At 35.8% G+C, this 21488-nt stretch overlaps 3 protein-coding genes across 3 annotated transcripts; 2 read left to right on the top strand and 1 right to left on the bottom strand.

The window, feature by feature from the left end:
* Positions 1–200: 200 nt before the first annotated feature.
* LOC112169336 (RPM1-interacting protein 4) lies at positions 201–4937 on the top strand. The gene is made up of 4 exons (XM_024306353.2): positions 201–560; positions 3624–4154; positions 4441–4623; positions 4715–4937. The coding sequence occupies exons 1-4, from the start codon at positions 555–557 to the stop codon at positions 4742–4744; spliced, it is 750 nt and encodes a 249-aa protein (XP_024162121.1). The 5' UTR covers positions 201–554; the 3' UTR covers positions 4745–4937.
* Positions 4938–15559: 10622 nt separating this feature from the next.
* Positions 15560–17928, top strand: LOC112173365 (cell division control protein 45 homolog). Its single transcript, XM_024310974.2, has one exon. It carries the CDS (start codon positions 15932–15934, stop codon positions 17717–17719), a length of 1788 nt encoding a protein of 595 aa, XP_024166742.1. The 5' UTR covers positions 15560–15931; the 3' UTR covers positions 17720–17928.
* A 400-nt stretch (positions 17929–18328) lies between these two features.
* Positions 18329–20865, bottom strand: LOC112174194 (chaperone protein dnaJ GFA2, mitochondrial). The gene is made up of 4 exons (XM_024311934.2): positions 20628–20865; positions 20364–20435; positions 19291–20081; positions 18329–18959 (listed from the first exon to the last, which is right to left on the bottom strand). Exons 1-4 carry the CDS (start codon positions 20806–20808, stop codon positions 18675–18677), a joined length of 1329 nt encoding a protein of 442 aa, XP_024167702.1. The 5' UTR covers positions 20809–20865; the 3' UTR covers positions 18329–18674.
* Between the last annotated feature and the right edge of the window lie 623 nt (positions 20866–21488).

The following is a 21488-nucleotide window of genomic DNA, read 5'->3' as shown; positions in this document are numbered from 1 at the left end:
AACTCAGCCGCCACCAAAATTAAACCCCCAAGAAAAAAAAAAAACCGAAAGCTTCAATCTTTCCCAACCCAAACGATCAGCGGTAACTAAAAGAGTGCAAAAAGATTTAAACTTTAAACACCAAAAATGTGGAATTTCAGAGTTTAACCAGGAAAAACACTACCTGCCAATAGAATTTCACGTAGCATTAAAGAAATGGTCTCCGAGTTGAGTTGAGTCGACCCAACTCGTGGGTTGAGAGGGATGTTTGAACACAGAAGAAACAGAGACTTTTAACATTTTTGAGAAAGGTCAAACATGATGGGTAGCGTCCGTCAATGGTTGATAAACCCCTCCACAACGCCCTCTTTCTCTCTCTAAAGCTTCTGCTTCATTATTCTCTGGTCCCCTTCTCTCTCTCTAGAATTGAATTTGGGTTTTTCTCTGGTGGGTCTTTGAAGGGTTTGCAGGAGGAGCTTTGTGTTGTGATATTTGGTGGTGGGTTTGGTGAAAGGAGCTGAATTTTGGGCTCTGACATTTTTTGGGGCTGTTCTGAATCTGGTGGAGAGGGAGAGATGGCAGTAAGTTCATAAATTTGCTTCCTTTGTTTTTTTGTATCTGTTTTTTTTTTTTTTTTTGGTTTTGTTTTTTTTTGTTTTTGATGTTTTCTTGTTGGTTGAGCTGTTGAGAATTCTAAATCGTTATGGATAGGTTGGGCCAGGGTTTGGTTCTTTTCTTGATTGCCAAAAATAGTAGTTTGTGTGATTTTGTGTTCTATTTTAGGATGGTGTCTGCTATGGGACTTTGGGAATCTATATGTCTTTGTTTACTCTCTGACAAGAAAGACTTTGTTTTTGTACGGATTGCTGATATGTAAAGTCTGTAGCAGACTTGGTTATGTTGTTGGTCTGTATTCTTTTAGTTAGGGATTTTAGGGTTCATGGTACTTGGGATGTCAAGATCTTAATCAGAGTGCCTTATTAATCGCTATGGATCTGCATTTGCAGCCTGTTGTATGCGTGCGATGTGTGATTAAGAATTTTCTTGAAAAAGTGTTCTTTCATTCTTTTCGTGTGGTTAAATTAGCATATAAAACGTGCGCCAGAAACATGGAGCCTTAGCAGTTCGGGGCAGGAGTGGTATTCCTGCTTCGAACTTTCCAGGATTACATAGTAGAATATTGTAAAGGTGTTGAGCAATCTAGTTGATGTGGTACAATGATGCATATAGCCAATGTAGTTTAATTCCCGGAATATTTATTGAAGCTCCTGCCGGAAGCTTCTGGGTGGATAAATCTTTTGATGGGGGTCATATAAGGGTTTTATTTACCATACTGGAAATCTATTTAGTATTAGGAGGTTACTATGAATGTGTAAATGTATGTGATTATTTGTCGTTATATAAATGATAATCTCTCTCTCTCTCTCTCTCTCTCTCTCCATATGACGCTGTAGAATGTAGTTTGATTTTCTTGTTTGTGTATCCACATTTGAAATATTTTGGCTTCTAAGTGGTACTGAACATATAGGTTTGTTATCATGTGGATGGAGAGATAATTTTTCATATCTTCTTTGTGTATTTTGTCTCCCAATTGATGTTGTTGAGGCAGTAGGTGAGAACTTGGATAAGATAATTTGCATTTCCGTATATGTGAAATATAGGTGGGTTGACATTGGTTTTCATTCTGTAAGAAGATAGAGATTCTGGTTTAATGCTAGGAAATGCAGTTAAGAACTTAAAAGAGGATGTTGCATTGGGTCACTTGGCCTTTGCTGAGAAATGAATAAATAGGAGTCGAAACCAAACACTTCAATGGACAGTCACGGACGTGGTAATCTTACTGATCTTTTGGTTTATTCATTTCCATGGGCAGTTAGTTATCCAGTCGTTTACTGCCCCCTCATTTTAGAGTGATCTGAGTAGACAGGGAAAATTTCCAGGAAAGAATTCTTCCATTTTCTCCGTGTGGCTGAATTGCCTTATGAAATTTCTGCTCTGGTGAATTGCAGCCTGAACTTCCTTATATTGTTCTCTGTTGTTTTATTTCGAGGATCATGTGCTAGAAGATTGTAATGTGGTTGATCAGTGTAGTTGACATGGTATTTTGTTTTATTACTGATACACTTGGCCATTCTAATTTGATTCTGAAGGTGAAATTATGCGAAATAAACCTGTTGATGGGGCCATATTAGCTTTTTTGGGGGTTTGATTGTAGTACTTTGGATAGTGCTAGTTGGGAATGGGAAGCTAAATGGTAGATATTAGATACTTCCTCTTTTAGTTAAGTAATGTCTCTCTCTCTCTCTCTCTCTCTCTCTCTCTCTCTCTATTTATACGTGTGTGTGTGTGTGTGTGTGGCTTCTTTCTTGTTTGGATATTGACATTTGAAATTCTATGGCTTTTCTGTGGAATTGAATACAAGGGGTTTTAATTATATGTGGTTGCAGAGTTTATTGTTCATTTGTTTTCTGTGCATTTTCCAGCGTCTCCAAATTAGTACTGTTGAAGCACAAGGTGAGAATGTTGGATAAGATATCCTCAACATGTTGGCATTTCCACAGAAATAGAATTAAGGGGTTTGCTTAATGAGTTGATGTATTATACTAGAAGTGTATTATCAATAGTCTGTGCAGGTGGTAGTATGTAATAGAAAAGCAGTTGGTGTTAGATAATTGATGCCCTCTCTCTAAAAACCAGACTAAGCATCATCTCCCTCGGCGATGCTGCTGTAGATTATACTTTCTAGTTGCCGTATTCATGTTGTCAAATTCTCCGGCTTCTCAGTGGAAATGAAAATTTGGAGTTTTGATATGGATGGAGAAATATTCATTAGTTTCCAATACACCTGTCTCTAAGTTGATACTGTTGAAGCACAATTTGGATGGAGATATACCTTTTATAATCTCTTAGCATATCTGAAATGTGATGTTAATTGGTTAACATTGGTTTTACAGTGTGCTAAAGAGTCTTCCAATCTTACTGAGTTTAAAGGAAGGTGATTTGATCCTAGTAACTTCTGTTAAAAAGGAACATGATGTCGTATTAATTTGTCTGTCCTTTGGTTTTAAAGTGCATAAATATGAAATCTAAACCAAACCAATTCCATTGATAGTCATGGAGGGGGTCTGAATATGACTTCTATGTGTCATCTATCAAATCTTTTGGCTCTCCTTCATATCCACAGACCAGTCATTTTCTGGTCAATTTCAGGGTGAGCAGAATAAACATTGAAATTTTTCAGGAAACATTTCTGAAGTATGTCTTTGAGCAAGTCCATAAATTCCTTGATTGACAAGAAGTAGGTACCAGTTGTTATCTCATTCTTTGGATCCAGCGAAGCTTGTTGAATAACTTCATGTTACTTTAACAAGATTCAGGGAGTTGCTAATAGATTCTGACTGTCGTTTTCTTCCCTGGATCTGGTCCAACTATTCTAAGTATAGTGAAGTGAAATCAAGTTGTAGTCATGCAGAATTATTTGTAGAACATCTTTCAAAATTTGGACCTTCATGTTATGGTCCCATCATACTAATAAACACTTCATATTTTGATGCTATGTTAGTGTATTGGAAATTTATTCTCTCATGAATAATGGATATGTTTTACATGTACTTCATATGTGACAATATTTCTTCATGTGGCAGCAACGCTCTCATGTACCAAAGTTTGGCAATTGGGAAGGTGAAGAAAATGTTCCCTACACAGCCTATTTTGATAAGGCGCGAAAGGGTCGAACTGGGCCTGGGGGAAAGATGATTAATCCAAATGACCCCCAAGAGAACCCTGATCTCCTTAACGATATGTCATCAGTCACATCATCTCCTCCCAGAGTTAAAGCTGAACCAGAAAGACAAGATCATGAACGGGGAAGAAGCAGGGAGGATATTGACCAAAGGCAATATGCCAACTCTCCAGCACACCGCGAAAATCTGAGTCGCAAAACTTCTGGTGAATCAACATATCAACCTGGTAGAGGACGTGGAACAAATTCTGGTGAAACTCATCGAAGACCTGCACGACAAAGTGGTGGCTCTGAGCAGAGCATTGAACGTTCACCTCTCCATCGCCAGGCAAGGGCCACGGGGAGAGATTCTCCTTCCTGGGAGGGAAAGCCTTCATATGAAAGTAGCCATGGTACTCCTGGAAGATCCCGTCTTAAGCCTCGCGATGAAAGTGTAAATTTTCTTTCTTATTTCCATCATGTTATTGCCGTAATAACATAACTAGTCGCATGTCTATGGTAACTGTCACTAAAATAATATGGTCTCCAAAAACTTGTTTTGACCGATGATGGAGCATTGTTCGGAGGCATGCATATCAAGAACACTTTCCTGTTGTAAGAACCACTGTTTTCAAAATGATTGGTGGTGGAGTTAATCACAATACCTAATTGACTAGTTGCATACATGGTTCTGTTACCTATGATATACTTCCTGAGCATGTTTCTGTCTATTGTGTCAGCCTGACAAAGGTGCTGCTGTCCCGAAATTTGGTGAGTGGGATGAGAACAACCCGGCATCAGCTGATGGTTTCACTCACATTTTCAACAAAGTGAGGGAGGAGAAGGCAGGAAAAGTTCCTGGCACACCACCTGAGCCATCGTACCACACTACACGGAAGCCTGCTGGCAATGAAAGTGCTAAGGTTTGTCATTATGATCCTCTGCCGGTTTTCTTATTTTCGTCGAACTTGTGGTTTATCTCATCTCATTTTGTTTTTCACTCACTTTGTACAGAGTTGCTGCTTTCCATGGAGCAGAAAATGAGATGTTGAGTCTGAGTTTGTGAGTAATTATAAGGTGTTTGGACCTGTAAATATCTTTGAAAGGCTATCTCTCACCATGCGGAGTACCTTCTATAAAGTGCTGCATTCATTTTATGGGCATGTGTGCTATCTTGTATTAATAAAGATTTCATTCCACTCATTGGAAAATCTTTTCTTTTTTACTTTTTCCCTCATTCTGGTTTTCGCTTCTCAATTCATCTTTAGCTGTGTTTACTGTGTTGTGCCATAGAAAGCTAATTTATCATCTACTCTATGTGGCTGTGAGGAACCAGATACAGATTCTTTGATTCTATTCCAATTTATATCACCGCCACAATTTGTCTTGGTTGTTGTTCTCCTCTTCTGGAACTATATGCTACATTGTTTCTGCATATTCTATCATCTGAATGAATCCTGCCTTCTAGATAGCACTGAACAATGAACTAGTGTTGGGTTGAAATTTCAGTTCCACCAAGCATGTCATTTCCCTCGTTTATCCCTTTTCGTTTGTGTTTCACTGTCCTGTCACTCCTGTGCATGATTTTACACCAGATTGATAAACATGACCACATTAGTTGAGGAGACGAAGACAATGACTAGATTGACTATAGTAAAAACCAAAGACGAAAGATTGGCTACGAAAGTAAAAAAAATGATTAGCTCTATTTAGCATGCAAAACATGATTAACTTAGGAGAGTGAAATTTGCACTCCAAATTACATTCTAAACTCCCTCCTCTTTTTTTAATAATTTATTTTGTTCTCCTTAAATTTCTTTCCCACACTACTCTTCTCGTTTCTCTCGTAAGTTGTAACACAATAATCTCTTTCATTTGGCTTCTATGATTTTTGTTGCTTGATTTGAGAATTCCATCATTTATGTGATTGTCCTTTTATTGTCAATCTTTCTTAAATCTGATTTGTCTCGTGATGTATAACTTTTCTCTCCTCTGCTCTCAAAATCTCAATTTGTTTCTCAATGAAATGGATTTGCTGTTGGTTTGACTGTGATTGAAACTCAAAGATCAAAGAGTAACAACCCAGAAAGCAAAAGAAATTTTTTTGAAAATTGAAGTCTCCAATGTGGGTACAAATCTGGACATGAATCTACATTTCTGTAACCAATTAATTTTGATTTTGAAGAATATAGGCTTGTATGATTTCATTTCCTACTTCTAATACATTGAGTAATCTAATAAGAAAGAGAACTCGTTGTTCTTGTATTCTGATGGTGCTACAACTACTGTAAATTCTTGCCCTTCCTTCTATAATAAGCCCAGGTATTATAAGCTTAAAATTATGTTTCTCATGTTATGTTGTTCCTCATCAGAAACTTTGATTGAAATTAGTTAAAAGCAAATCCCATAACTTGAAATGTAACTCATGAGAAACATTCTAAATGTCCAATCCTGCACCCAATACCCATGAAGCTAGAATAGCCAAAATTTATATATTTTTTCGCCACGACCAACATTAGAAACGAAGCAATGTTAGAGGAATTAGGTGAATCAATGTTGTGAGATTAATTGATTTGAACATTTGGTTATGAACACAGTTTCTTGGCCTTGGCGCTGATCTATTTTCGGTTCTGATCGATCGAGTTGCAGAACAAGAGAAATAAAGAAACTGAGCAGGGTATTTTTGGAAGAGAGAAAAACATCAGTAGACCAAAACTGTTAAAATATGAAGAGGGAGTGTAGTTTGTAAAAAGTGGTGTGCAAATTTCATTCCCCTTAACTTATGGGGGGCATGTTGTGATGTAATTTTGGATATTTAAATGCATTATAAAATAAATAAATAAATTATTTTTGAAGATTTTTATAACTCTTCAATCGACTTATAAATTCTTTTATCGTGCTCCAGAGCATGAGTATTTTTGCTAATGACCGAATGTTATTGTTATAATTTTGGGTGTCTAAATATATTAAAGGGATATTTCCCATTTGCCCCAGTACGAGCGAAAGTTGCCCGGTTACACAACTCTTTGCTGTGAAAAGACATCGATGTCCTTATCTTTTTGAGGAATTCCTTGCTTGTCTCAAGCTGAATGTTATTTTGGCTTTTTCTTGCCTCTTGCCTCTTGGATGGCTGCTTCGTTTCTTCTTGCCAGTTGCTGAGAAAACTATGTTGAGCTGTTCATCTTGATCTTCTTGCTTGAGAAATGAACTTCTTGAAAAGTGTAAAGCTATATCTTCATGCTTGAATCTTATCTTCTATTGATGTAGTGAGATGATCGTCAAGCTTCCATCATGTTTTCAATGTTGTGGAGTTCTTCATCATCGAGATTATCCCAATAATCAGCATCACTTTCTCGCACTTGTTGGCTCTCCTGCTCTTCTTTATACAATAAATCATACACTTCTTTAGTGGTTGTGCTCATATCAACAGTGTACAGCTCTCCTGGTCGTGGTACTCCATCCAGGTGTTCTCTGGTGTAGATATTTAAAGCATTGGCTTGGTAGATTAATTGCAGATTTGTATCATCAAAGAAATCATCTACTACAAGCTGGGCTGCACGAAATTTGTGAATATCCTCCACTGTTGGTGCCACATCAATTGTTGGTAAAGGAGGTGGCTCTATATAATTACGAAGTGATATGATGACTAGGTGTCTGGCTTTATCATGATATAGACTGGTTCTACGAGGATATGAAGGAATGCTAATTATTTCTAGTCGGATAGTACTATAACCTAACCCTATACTTCCCCATTGCTTAAGATAATGAGATATAGCATACTTAAGGTGATAGGAGAATGACTCTATATGATGTTCATTTTGGACATAAAGACTTTTTAACACTCCATGTTCCATTAGAAAACCTGGAGTAACTCTAACCCTACGATTATCATGCTCAATGTACATTTCACCAAAGTCTCTCATATTAATAGTAGCTAATAGAATATGAAATTGTGCTTTTTCTTCAGGATGAGAAAATGTATCATGACAAATGACTCCTATACCAGGTTGAGGATGAGATATAAGATTAAAGAGAAAATTCTGGATAGCTACTTGAAGGGAAAGATGCTTATCATGCTGTAACTTGAAGATTTTATCTTTACAATCATGAGGTAAATACGAAAACCGTTCTTTTGCTAGGGCTTGTAAAAAGTAGGGATTTTTTGTTTCTCTTTCTAACAGAGATGCAGGCCAACTACTTTCTTCTTCTTGCTTAATACACTCAACTGTTTTCTGATAATTTATATTCAGTGTACGAAAATGATCAACTACTGTATCATGCTCATTTTGCAAATTATAATACAATGCATTCAGATTATCATGCTGTGCTTTAAGGTGATTATATTGTGTCTGAAGTCTAGCATATTGTGCTCTTGACTTAGGATACTCTTCTTGATATCTAGCAAGATCACAATTATTGGCTGAAAATTCTTGCTCAAGTGCTCTAATTAATTTTTCTTGACCTCTTCTCATGTCCATAGCATTTATTCTAATATTCCAAAAATTATCTAATAGAACTTGTTGTCTAGTCGATAATGATGCTGTACTTTTATATCTAAAGAGTGGATTTCTAATTTCTTGCACAGTGTAGCCATTAAAGTTATAACTAATATTTTCTGATCTTGCTGTCATGCTTAGTGGATTACCACTTTGAGGTGGTACACCACTTTCTGCTCTTTGAGTACTAGAAGATGAAGGCCTGAAAAAGTCCATACCTGTCAAAGAAGAAGCCGAGATAAGATATCTGCAAGTGTATTATCAGCTCCTTTTATATGCTCAAATTGTGGCCTAAATCCATTTCCTGTAATACAATCTATAAAATTGACCCATCTTCTAGCTGCTTGTTTATTAGTAGTGATTTTATTATAATGAGAAACAATATTTTGACAATCAGTTCTAATTGTAAATATTTCATTATGTAAGAATAAAGAAAATGCTTCTAAAGAATTAATTATGCCTAATATTTCTAAATCAGTGGCTGGTAATCGAGATTGTATATCACTAAATTTACCTGATGCATATCTACAAATTTGCTCATCAGACTTTGGTAATTCTTTAAACTTTTTCTGATATAAAATTCCTGCCCAACCTAATGTTGATGCATCTGTTTCTACTATTTTGTAACTACTATCTAATGGTAGTGCTAAAGGTTTAAGTTGTGTAATTTCTTGTTTAATTTGCTGAACTAACTTAATATCTTCTGTATTAAAGTATTTCTGACCTGTTTTGCTAGTCTTACTATGTAAAACTGCTATTTTTCTTCCTAAATCTGGGATGAAACTTCTAGCATAATTTAATAATCCTAAAAATGCTTGTAACTGCTTTTTATCCTCTAATCGATCTGGAAATTCTATAACCTTCTTAGCTATATGTTCCTGCAATTGAATAGTTCCTGACTTAATATATATTCCTAAAAACTCTATATCTTGTTTTTCTAAGTCTATTTTATTTTTACTAATAATGATACCATTATCTATAAACTCTTGCAAGATTATTTCTAAGTGTTTTCTATGTTCATTTCTATTTTTGCTGTGTATAAGTATATCATCTACATATACACTACAAAAACTATCATACTTCTTCAAAAGTTGATCCATTTTTCTTTGAAAAATAGAAGGTGCATTTTTCAATCCAAATGGCATGACTAACCATTCAAAGTGTCCTTCTGGACAAGTGAAGGCTGTCCATTCTATTGATTCTTCAGCTAATCTAATTTGCCAAAAACCTGATTTACAATCAAATTTACTAAAGTATTTACTCTCTTGAATCTTATTTATTAACTCATCTTTATTAGGTAATTTATAACTATCTTCATAAGTATTGTCATTGAGTCTCCTATAATTATAAACTATTCTAGCTTTACCTCTTTTTAGTTCAGAATGCTTTCGAACTATAAAGGCTGCTGACCTATGTCTAGATTTAGAAGGTCTAATTACTTTAAGGTTTAATAACTCTTTTATTTGCTGCTCAAATTCTTGTTTATCCAATAAATTACAAGGCATATCTGCTGTTTTAATAGTTAAATCTGGGTTAATTATATCTAATTTTGCTAAAATCTTATTTTTATTCCAATGTAGTTGGGGATCTTCTCCTATGATTCGAGTATGTTCTGCTAATTGTAATAATTCTTCTAATGTTTTAGGTCTACCTATTTGTTTTAGTTCTACTAGAGCTACTTCTCCTATGTTTGGATACTCAAGTTCAAAGATTGATTCATCATATTCTATACTATTCTGCTCATCGACATTGTTATCTAGATTTTCTTCTTCTCTAAAGCTATTTTCTCTTAACTCTTCTATGCTAATGCTATTATAAGCTTCTATCAAATTACTTTGATCAGTTGTAGTTATACCTTTCTTAAAGAAAGTTATATCCGGAGGTATATACAAAAATCCTTGTAAGCTTTTAAGAAAGTTTAATCCTAAGATAAATTGATAAGATCCTACAGGTGATATAAATGTTAAAGGTAAGGTAAATAATTGTCTTTCTATCTTTATAGGTATATTAGTCATACAATGTGTTAAGTATACAGTTCTAGTATCGAATTGTGATACTCTAACTGGTTTAACTAGTTTTTGCCTAAATTGTGTTGGTACTAACTCTTCCTTTATGACACTCTTAGTGCTACCTGTATCTATCATACCTACTATTTGAATCTTATGTTCTTTAGATAGTTCTAACTCACAATTAATAGTTATTAAAGAACTAGTTTTCTGATTTTCTCCAATGTTTTGCATATTAATTTCTTCGTCCTCTATTGAATTTAGCTCTAATGTTTCATTAGTATAACAAGGTTTACAAAATATTATCTTGCTTGTATAATATTTTTCAGCTACTACTTTCTTACATTTACTACATTCTTGAGGCCAACCTAAATTAACATATTGAAATTCTTCTTGTTCTTCCTCAAACATACATATATTTTCATCTAGTTCACTATCTGAATTATTAGAGTAATCTGACTCTAATTCTGATTCGGATAACATATCTATGCTATTTATGCTATAAATGCTTTCACTATCACTTAAGTTGTCTAAGCTATATATTGACTCTAAGTCTTCATCTTCTTCTAATTTAAATTGCTCAATTAATTGTACTTTTTCTCTAGGTTGTTTTCCTAACTTAGGACATTTAGGTCTAATGTGTCCTACCTCACCACAAAAATAACATTTACAAGTACTCTTATCTTTTGGTGCTTTGTATTTTCTAATCCAAGGTTTATTGGTTCTTTTCCTAAAGTGCTTAGGAATGTATTTTCTCTTCCTAAAGGTTCTTGAAGGTTGTATGTCAAAGGTCTTATGTTGCTTATATGATCTATACTTCTTCCTATAGCTCTTTCTATATGGTCTAATTTTCTTATTATACTTATCTTTCCTATGACAACCATATTGCTTAGGTAAATCTATGTTCTTACAGCTCATGTAAAATTGTTTTCTAATTTGTCTCTTTGCTTTTAATTGTCTACATTCTTCTCTTAATATATCATACACATGTTGTGTTCTGGGTCCTATTGCTACATCATCTTTTCTAGGGTGTTTTTGCCATTCTCTCCATATTTTTTCTCCTATTGGTCCTTTAATTTTAGTCATATATGTATTTAATAAATTTATGTCATTAATCCTACCTGTTCTTCCTAAATATTTAAAGAAATCTGTAGTATATTCTCCTATGTATTGCAAATCACAAATTTGTAATTGCTCTAAATTTCTTATTGCTCTAATTTGTTCTTGTTCGTTTCTACCATCTAACCTATTATGATCTAAAAACTCATACTTAATAAGTTTAACAAAAGTATCTATATTAAAAGTTTCTTTTGCTGCTTGATGTTGTTGTGGATTTTTTACTTTCCATGCTTGAAAGAAATCAAATACCATTCCATCTAAAGTATGTTCAAAATAATCTAACATATCAGTTGTATTACTAAAATCTAACATGATTGCCGCATGTACACATCCTTTCTCCCATCTTTCTATTGTTTTTTCCCAATCTTGTGGGTCTACATGATCTATGTTTAATATATTTCCTGCTAAGTTTACATGTTCTATTCCTGAATAAGGTATTCTATTTCTTCTAGGTCTAGTTTCTTCATAATCATAAGTTCTACTATTTTCTGCATAATGTTCTCTAGTTGGTCTTATATTTTGTTGATCGGTTCTACCTACTCTTGGTTCAGTATGGATTCCTGAAGTTCCTGTTGAACTAGTTTCTTCTACAGGCATACATTCTACTTGTATTAACATATTGTTATATTCTTTTCTCCTAAAATATGTTCTAATCCTATTTTTAATATTAATTGCTTCAGTTCCTCATCATTTAGTCTATGTAATCCTAATTCATAAGTTTTATATTTTCTAAGTATTGTTCTTCACTCAAATTATCTATGTCTTCTATTAATTTATCTACTATGTTATCAAAATTATGTTCAATCATATTGATTTCTAAATTATCAAAAGCCATATTAATTTCTGCTTCACTTTCTAAGTCGTCCACATTTTCTATTTGTCTATAATTGCTAAACCTTACTGATGCTTCTCCTAAGTGATTTTCAAAATTTGTGCTTTATCAGGTTGTTTATTTTTTGATCCATGTAAATTAGGTAATAACCATTGAGTTCCTTCTAAAAAACTATTATCTACTGGTTTTGCTTCTATCATATTAACATGTTTACTTCCAAAAGTTTGTACTAAATTTTGGAATTCAACATTAAACTTATAGTTAAATTTGTCTGACACTTTTCCTACATACATTAAACTAACACTTAAGTTTTTAAAATCGCCTTTCATATTATAATTTTTTGTTCTAATGCTTACCTTAATATATTTACTAAATTCTTTAATATTCATTACATAATTTGGAATGCAACCTATAATTGCTAAGTTTGTGCTAAGGTCTACTTCAGCTGTTGCTATGGCTGCTTGTTGGTGATTATCCCATCTATCATCATATATGTATACTAATGCTTTAGTTCCTACTTGTGCTCTAGTTAATCCTGCTATTCCGATTAATATAGTTCCTATATGAATTTGTGAATAGTTTGATTTTCTAAGTTGTTCTATTGCCGAATTACTAAGTAAATTTAGTATAACTTCTTTATCTATGCAACTTATTTCATATTGACTTATGCTACTTACTATGCTATTTCTATTTTCAAATCTTCCTAATTGATATAAATTATGTCTATTTCTTTGTGATCTTAAAAATCCATTTCTAAGAAAGTCTTGTGCTTCCTCTTCACTAGGATATATATCTTCGGTTCTTACTATTTCTTTTCCTTTTCTTCTAAAGAGTTCCATTTGCTATTATCAAAAGGGTTTATTTTTCTTTTTCTTATATTGCTTGTGCCTAATGTTAAATTTTCTAATTTATTAACTAATGATGGTAGTAATGATGCTGATGTGCTATTTAAAAGTTGATTAATTTCTGCTATTTGTTCTTCTATGTGATCTATTTTTTCTGCTAAATTTATTATCAATTGGATAATAATATTATTTTGCCTTATGGGAATATTATTACTAGGAACACTTGTTGTAAAGTCTGAAAATCCTATTGGTTCTTCTTCTAACTCACTAACTTCTTTTAATGCTTTGATGTAATTATTATTATTTCTAGAATCATTCATTAAACTAATAATCTATCTATTTTACTATGCAATTTGTCTACTTGCTCTGTTAACTCTTTTTGTACTAATTTAATTTTCTGTACTTCTATTTTCAGCTGTTCTACAATTTCTAAGGACTGCAATTCTACTTGCTTCGGCTTACTGTCAATGATGTCTACAAGCTCTTTTATTTCTTTTCTACTAGGAAACCTTTGTATATTTCTATTATTATCTTCTAGTTGTGATTGTATAAAACTTAAATTTTGTCTAATTATTTGTAGGGAATTTTTTTGAAAATAATCTAATACTTGCTGTAATTTCTGATTATACTGACTATGTTCTAATTTTATACTTTCTGCTTGGCTAATTATAAGGTCTATGACACTATTAATTAGTGGATGTTCTTCACTATGCAAAATATGCTTATTATTCTTCTGTGGAAAATAACAAACTAAAGTATTCTGATCTAGAGTGATCTTACGTTTTTGATGCTCTGTAATCTCTAAATTAAGATAATCTATCATAAAACAACAACAGATTTAAATATATGTAACAAACAGTTTAGATTTCAAGATAACTGAATCGTCTATTGGCCTCCAATAGTCGCCTATTGCCCCCCAATACAGGGTCGGATTGTACTGACTCTTAATTACAGGTTCAAATTTTTCTTGTTTTCTTACTAGGTGTGTTTATGACTTCTGTCCTCAAGGTACTTTACTGATATAACTATACTATTATAATGCTAAACTAGGCTCTGATACCAAATTTAAGGGGGTCTGTCCTAACTACACATATGCCAAAACATCTATTAAAGATTGAGTCTTGAACATGGACAAGAGCTTAAAACTGCATACAAAGCCAACCTATTGGGCCAAACAAGAGCAGAAACAGAGGTTCTTAGACTCAGAGGTTCCCTGACTAATTTTATTAGTTATCTTGGCATGCATGTTAATTAAAACAGGAATCCTTAAAGATAATATGATCGTCCGTTTAGCAATATAATAGCATAATTATCTCAGTGTTTCCCTATTTTGGACTAGAAGTCTACTAAGAAAACCGGAAAATAAAAAGTAAGATGAACCTACTTGAACGTGCTAGTACAAACTGTACAGTCTTCTATGGAGTTGCAATAGAAAACACTGGTTGAATGCTAGTTTGCTTCACACGAACATGAATAAAGTGTCACCACAGCTACTGCTAATCATGAACAGCTACTGCTCCATATTACAGCTACAGATTATTGTTGTGGGTTATGTATGGATGAATGTGGTGTTAATAAGTAGAAAGTATATGAACAGATGATATTATGAACAAAGGGCTTTATTGATACTGAAAGTGTTTACAAAGGAAAGCAATGGGTACTGAGATTTTTTCTTCTCCAACGTACTCCATCTGCTATCTATTCTTCCTTCTTATACCAGCTCTAGCTGGCTTTGTACAAGATTACGGTGGTGATTGCAAAAACAGGTGGAAGAAGCATGCATAACTATACAAAACAGCATGCAGAAATAAACAAAAGCCCATGCAAAAAGGGACAATAGCTCTTACGCAAAGAGCTTGCTGACAAAACTACAAATAAAAGCTATAAAACTATATTTTATTCTTTCTAGGCTTGCAGGCTGACCCACGGGTTTTCAAACATGAAGGAGACAAACTCCATGTGATGGTAAGGACAAGTGATGGTGCAGATCCTGCTATGCTCCTCCTGTACCCCTTTTCGGTATTTTGAAAATACTTTGGGTGACTGGGAATTACCCCCCTAGAAAATGTGTAAGTGGGAATTTCCCCTATATTAAAAGAATATTTTGATTCAATTTCAAAAAATTTCACCACTGTTCAATTGGATCATAAATTTTCTATCACACGACATAACATGGATACCCTAGATTTTCACTAATGACAGAACATGTTATGATATAATTGTTCTTTTGGTTTGTGCCATCCTTTGTAAGTTTCTGTAAAATTGAATAATTATTGCTTTAATCTGCCGCGCGCCACGTGGCATGCACGATATCATTCCTTTATAATTCCCTAATAAAGAGTCCGAGCCGCCGACAAAGAACCGGGTCCAACAGTCAAACATCGCATCAATTGCAACAATCAGCCCATCCTCACCGTCGAACCAATCTACTCCTCACAATCCCCAGCGTGAGGACTCACACACCCTATCCCACCTCCAACAACGACCTAACCCAAAAATTTCAGAGCGCCAAAACTGCGCGGCGCGTTCAAAAATTTCAACCAAAACAAAAAAGCGTTAAACAGAAACCCAAACTCAAATGCTTTTCAAATTTACACTCTCAATTTCTAAAACCCCATCTCCCTCTCTCTCTCTCTCTCTCTCTTTCTCTCCCAGATTCGATTCCCAATTTGCCATAGCCGAATCGAATACACAGAACCCATCGCTGTGTCCGAGCCCATACAAATCCCAGGTACTTGACTCTCTCCGATTCAGATTTGCTGGGTCAAATCCCTTATATTTACTTTCAATCTGAGTAGTTTTCTTTGAATTTGAGTACCCAATTGTAATTTAGATTCAGGGTTGTATTGGGTTTTGGGAATTACAGTCAAAGCTTTCGTCTTTAATTTCTTTCGAAACCCTTTATCCCCCTATGCCCAATTGAGCTCGGACTCATGGTTAGAGAGCAAACAGTGGAGTCTTTCTACTCGAGGCTCCGCGAATCGGCGATAGCCTCGTCGGGTTCTCCTCTGCTCATATTCCCATCTACTTCAGATGTGGACTCGCTCTGTGCCCTCAAAATCATTTTACATGTGCTTGAATCGGATTCGGTCCGGTACTCGTGTTATCCGGTGTCTTCGTTTCAGGAGATTCACAAGTACGCAGGGCCGGACCTGTGTTCGTCGTCGGAGAATCCGATTTGTATTCTTTTGATCAATTGGGGGTGTCACCGGGACCTGAGGAGGCTGCTCAATTTGTCCCCCGTGGCGCGTGTTTTCGTGGTGGACAGTCACCGGCCGATTCATTTGCATAATCTCAGTGAGCAGAATGATCGTGTGGTTGTGCTTTATACATTGGAAGACGAGAGGCAGGCGGATTTGGCCTATGATATTGAGGATGTTTCGGCTTTGGCTAATGCGAGTGACTTGAATAGTGATGATGAGCTTGATGGGGAGTCGGATAGTGATGGTGATAGTGATAGTGAGAGTGAGGAGGATGAAGCTGGGGATGGGGATGGGTCGAGGAAGAAAAGGAGGGTGTCTGAGGAAGAAGACCCGGTTAAGCTTTTTGGGAAGTTGAAGAAGAAATACTACCATTTGGGTACTTTTCATGGTAAGCCTTCGGGGTGTTTGATGTATGATCTGTCACATTCTTTGAGGAAGAACACGAATGAGTTGCTTTGGTTGTCTTGTGTTTCTTTAACGGATCAGTTTGTACACGAGAGGTTAACAGATGAGAGGTACCAGGCTGCGGTTATGGAGCTTGAGCAGCATATTAACAGTTCAGGGAATTTGGAGGCAGTGACTTCGGTGACTCTCAAAGACGGGACGAAGATTCGGCTGCCCAGTTCGTCTAGAATTGCATATGAAGATGAGCCTAGACTAATGCTGTTGCAGGAATGGAATTTATTTGATTCCATGATTTGTTCTTCCTACATTGCAACCAAAATGAAGACATGGAGTGACAACGGAATGAAAAAGCTCCAGCTTCTTATTGCAAGGATGGGAATTGCGCTGGTGGATTGCCAACAGAAGTTTCAGTTCATGAATGTTGAAGTGAAAAAAAGGATGAGAGATCAATTTGAACAGTTTTTACCCGAGTATGGACTCACTGATTTCTACTACCGGAGCTTTCTGCGGCTCCACGGTTATGGCTCAAGGGTATCAGCAGCAGATGTGGTGTATGGAGTTACAGCTTTGCTTGAATCGTTTGTAGAGTCAGATGGTTCCTGTGCTGCTAAGCAGTTTGGGGTAGCTTATGACGCACTGTCATTGAACAATCTTGATAAGCTGAAAGCTGGAATGCAGAAAGCAATTCGGGTACAAAGGGCAATTGTTAGACAAGGAAGTAGAGCAGTAACAAAGAGTGGTTGTATAAGAAGTGGAAGGAAATTTAGGTGGGTGAAACTTGAAGATTCTGTAGATGCGAAACTGTTGGGGTACCCCCAGGCATTGACTAAATTGTGCTATTTTGTGATGGATGCTCTGAAAGAGAAGGGAGCTAGAATGAAGCCTTTGGTTTGTGCCTGCTTGGCACAAGAAGCCAAAAAGATGATCATAGTTGGGGTTTGTGGGAAGCCTCGACTGGGAGCAGTTAAAGGAAATTCATTTGGAATTGCATTTCGAACTGCAGCTCAGGAGATTTCTGCAGAGTTCTTCCATGAGATGTTTGAGTCTTCATGGATCATCCTGGATTCAGCTCAAGTGAATACCTTTATGATGAGGTTGACTGATAGATTGTGATGTAGAACTTCCCAAGGGAAAATGTCTAACCCTCCCCTTTAGTTTCTTTGAGCAAGTTTACTGTAATGCTGTGTTTTAATTGATCTGTGCCAAGTTACATAATTGGTTTTTTTTTTTTTTAATAAATTCCTCATTTCTTCAGTTGTAAGTTGTAACATGTTTCTTTTCTTCACATATAAACTGAACTTGACATTTTCTAGCAAGGAATCAAATTTTTTGGCCCCTCTATTGACCCTTCACTGAACCTATTTGGCTATTTGAATCATATGAGTTGAGGACATGCATGAGATTTACTGTGAAGCTACTGGCACCAAACTATGGGACACAGTAGTATTGGACAATAATTATGCTCCAAACTACTTTGACAGGTACTCGGCAGTTTGCTTGCAAATGTAGAACAATTAGATGATCTGTTTATTGAACACCCTGATATTGATCTACAGGTACAATCTTTGTGTCAGTGGTAAAATAAAAGATCGTAGGCTCGTAGCCATACTTACCTTTGTAAAAGATCTGAACTTTATAACTGGGGCATGAACCAACAAGCCAAACTAAAACTTAAATTCAAACTGTCGTGATAACAAAGAGCTAATCATGACTAAACTCGAATGAGCAAACACAACATTATTCAGATTGTATTGAGCAGGTTTACACCCAACAAAATAATTTGCTAATGAAAGTATTAATCAGCAGATGGTTTCCATCAACATCAGTCCAGTCAGTATCTCGTGGACATACGTATAGCTAAGAAAGAAACATTCATACTTCGATCACCCTCAAGCAAAGCAAAGTACCCCATTTCAATTCTTACCAACAATCATGTCCAACGAAGCCAGATTGTGACATTGAAGTTGTTTTAAGCCCAAGATCTGCAAAATTTCCACTCTAGTTTCCTCTACACGGTTAAATTCTGCACCTCTTCTGTATTCTTTTGGTCAATCTCCAACCCATTATATCAAGATGCTCCTGCAGCAGCACGCTTATCATGTACCCCCTCCTGTTCTTCTTTGGAAGAAGCTTCTTTGGAAAATTCTTGGATTATTTCACGTTGTCTTTGAGACAGATTTGTTGGGATGCTGACATTGAAGTGCACATATTGATCACCCAATGAATAAGAGTTCCTCGTCTTGATCCCCTTCTTCTTCAGGACTACCTTCTGACCAGGTTGCGTGGCAGGGCTGACCTTTAGGAGTACATCTCCAGTGAGAGTAGGGACCTTTATGGTTCCTCCCAATATTGCCTGCACAAAAGCATTCCATCCGGCCTCAGTAAATAAATAGGTAATTGCTTTCACTGGAAGAAAGATGCCACAAATGACGGGCAATTATTTGAAAGAAATAGAATATAAGATCGACAAGTATAAATTTGCCTAAAACATCAAAACTTCCAAGTACCAACAATCTGAGCAACATATCTTCTGATCTTCTTTATTGGGCTTCCCAGTTGCCTCAAAGTGAAAATATATATACACATATACATATAATTCATCATCTCATACACACCCTTCACAACTTTTACGTATTAATAAAAGCATATGATAGCTACTGAGCAGTGAAGTACTTAAGCATTACCTGAGAGATACTCAGAACGGCATCTACATGAATGTTGGCACCTTGTCTCCGGAAAACTGGGTCTTCCCTAACCTTAATGGTAACATAAAGATCACCAGGTTGATTTCCATCAGGATCAGCTCCACCGTTACTGAACACCCGCATGGTTTCATTGCTGTCTATTCCTGGCATTATATCTAACTTGACTGACTTCGTTCCATTTAAGACACGCTTTCCATTGCAAGAGTTGCAGAGTATCGGGAAAGTTTTGCCAGTCCCTCTACACTGAGTACAAGGCATATGCATCCTACCAAGGGCGGTTTGCATGGAAGTCATACCTAACCCCCCACAGCCCTTACATGATTCACGTTTGGTGCCAGGAGGAGCACCAGTTCCACTACAAGCTTCACAGGAAACTGCAGCTCGAAATTGCACAGTTTTAGCACATCCCTTAACAGCTTCCATAAAGGATATCTCCAAAATTACATTAACATCCTGTCCACCACCCTGTCGGCCAAAAAAGTCTTCAAATGGACTGCCGAAACCACCGGGAAAGCCGTTGCCGTTGCCATTGCCTCTCTCTTCAAATGCATCATGGCCGTACTCGTCATACTCTCTACGCTTCTCCTCATCCTTCAAAACTTCATAAGCCTTTTGAACTTCTTGAAACTTCTTTTCGGCATCAGGATCATCTTTATTTGTGTCTGGATGGAGCTTCTTTGCCAGGCCATAATAGGCTTTCTTTATTTCCGACGCATTTGCAGTCTTGCTCACACCAAGTGCATCATAGTAATCTCTCGCAGCCACTGATGCTGGTACAGAAAAGGCAGCACAAGCCCCGTAAATAAATAAAATCCACACTCTTCTTTAAATATCAAAGTGACAGCAGATAATAGAATCATTATACAAGAAACAACCCTTCTTTCCCAATAAAACCCATCCCAAATCTTCCTACAAAAAACATGGTTTTTCAACTAGTAATACAAAGAACACCGAAAAGAGCCCAGATTTCAAAGAGTGAATGATAAACTGAAATGTGCATAAATACATAAGCAAACAAACCAAAATGAATCATAGAAGCAAGTGTCCAATACCAGTTCCATGAATCGACCTCACTGTAGTCGAATTAGCATGCGCAGCTCCAAGAAACCAATTCTTACTACAAACTGCAAAAGAATTGAGCGCAAAGACTATTTCTCAGATTGATTCCAATTCACCAAATACTCTACGACTACAAAAACGATTAAAGGGCCTCACTTTAATTCGCCCTGGACTAAAATAGAGCAACCCAACAGAGAACTGAGAACCCATTACTTGAAAATTAAGAAAGAAAGAGAAAAGATGGGTTTTTGACATACCATTATGATTTCCTAAAACCCTATGATTGTTGCAAAGCCCAGTGTTGAAGGTCCTGTAAGCACCACCTCCAAGGAGCCTACTGTATATGGAGGAGGAGGGTGTAGGGTTTAGGAGGGTTTTGGAGGAGAGAGAGCGACGGGCGAGCCAGTGGACGATCCTGACGCCATTGAAGCCAGCCATTTGGGACGCTCTGCGAATTACAACAACTCTGTTTTAGACTTTTACTTTACCCCTTGCCCAAAACAAAGAAAAAGACCCTTACAGTGAGACTTTCTTTTTGGTCTGATTTCTTTTCTATTTACTTTTTACTTTTTAATCAAAATTTTTTTTTTTTTTTTTTGAGAATAAAGTGATACTGACTTTTTATTTATTTTTAATTAATGTTATGATTAGAAATTTAGAAGAAAAGAGGTTAAGAAAAGAATTTTTAATAAATTATTAAAAAAACTCACTTTGTCGGTTACTATTTCAATCAAAATAAGAGACTTTGATAGCGAGCATATGACAATTCATTTTACGAAATTGTATTTGTGTGTTTGGTTTCCTATGTGAATTTTCCAATTGGTGTTTGTTTTGATTTGTCAGTGTTTGCTGGTAGTGGCGCGCACGGCTATTGTATCTTTTTTTTTGGTTGCACAGCTATTGTATCTTTGCTATTGCTTTCTGTATATTACATTATTTCCATATCATTTAGTGATATGGAATGTAGCTCAATCTTTGCTATGAGCATTGCCGAATGTAGCTCAATCTAAAGGCTAGCAAAAAGTGAAAAAAATTATGTCAAAGTATGCATTCCTTAACTTAGAAAAGTTTTATTATACATCAATATACCAATACATTAATAGACAAGTATGAAACCA

This window comes from Rosa chinensis, chromosome 6 (assembly GCF_002994745.2).
Source record: "Rosa chinensis cultivar Old Blush chromosome 6, RchiOBHm-V2, whole genome shotgun sequence".
Lineage (NCBI taxonomy): Eukaryota > Viridiplantae > Streptophyta > Magnoliopsida > Rosales > Rosaceae > Rosa > Rosa chinensis.
Note: the sequence above shows the minus strand (reverse complement) of the source record. Positions and strands in the feature narration are given on the sequence as shown.

Excerpts from the sequence above, each read along its gene's own strand:
- LOC112169336 (XM_024306353.2), top strand. Across the intron at positions 4,155-4,440 it reads TTAAGCCTCGCGATGAAAGT|CCTGACAAAGGTGCTGCTGT; the intron begins GTAAATTTTCTT and ends CTATTGTGTCAG. Across the intron at positions 4,624-4,714 it reads CTGGCAATGAAAGTGCTAAG|AGTTGCTGCTTTCCATGGAG; the intron begins GTTTGTCATTAT and ends CACTTTGTACAG.
- LOC112173365 (XM_024310974.2), top strand. The coding sequence starts at position 15,932 with ATGGTTAGAGAGCAAACAGTGGAGTCTTTCTACTCGAGGCTCCGCGAA.
- LOC112174194 (XM_024311934.2), bottom strand. The coding sequence starts at position 20,808 with ATGGCTGGCTTCAATGGCGTCAGGATCGTCCACTGGCTCGCCCGTCGC. Across the intron at positions 20,436-20,627 it reads GGTTTTAGGAAATCATAATG|TTTGTAGTAAGAATTGGTTT; the intron begins GTATGTCAAAAA and ends ATTCTTTTGCAG. Across the intron at positions 20,082-20,363 it reads GAGGTCGATTCATGGAACTG|CATCAGTGGCTGCGAGAGAT; the intron begins GTATTGGACACT and ends TTTCTGTACCAG.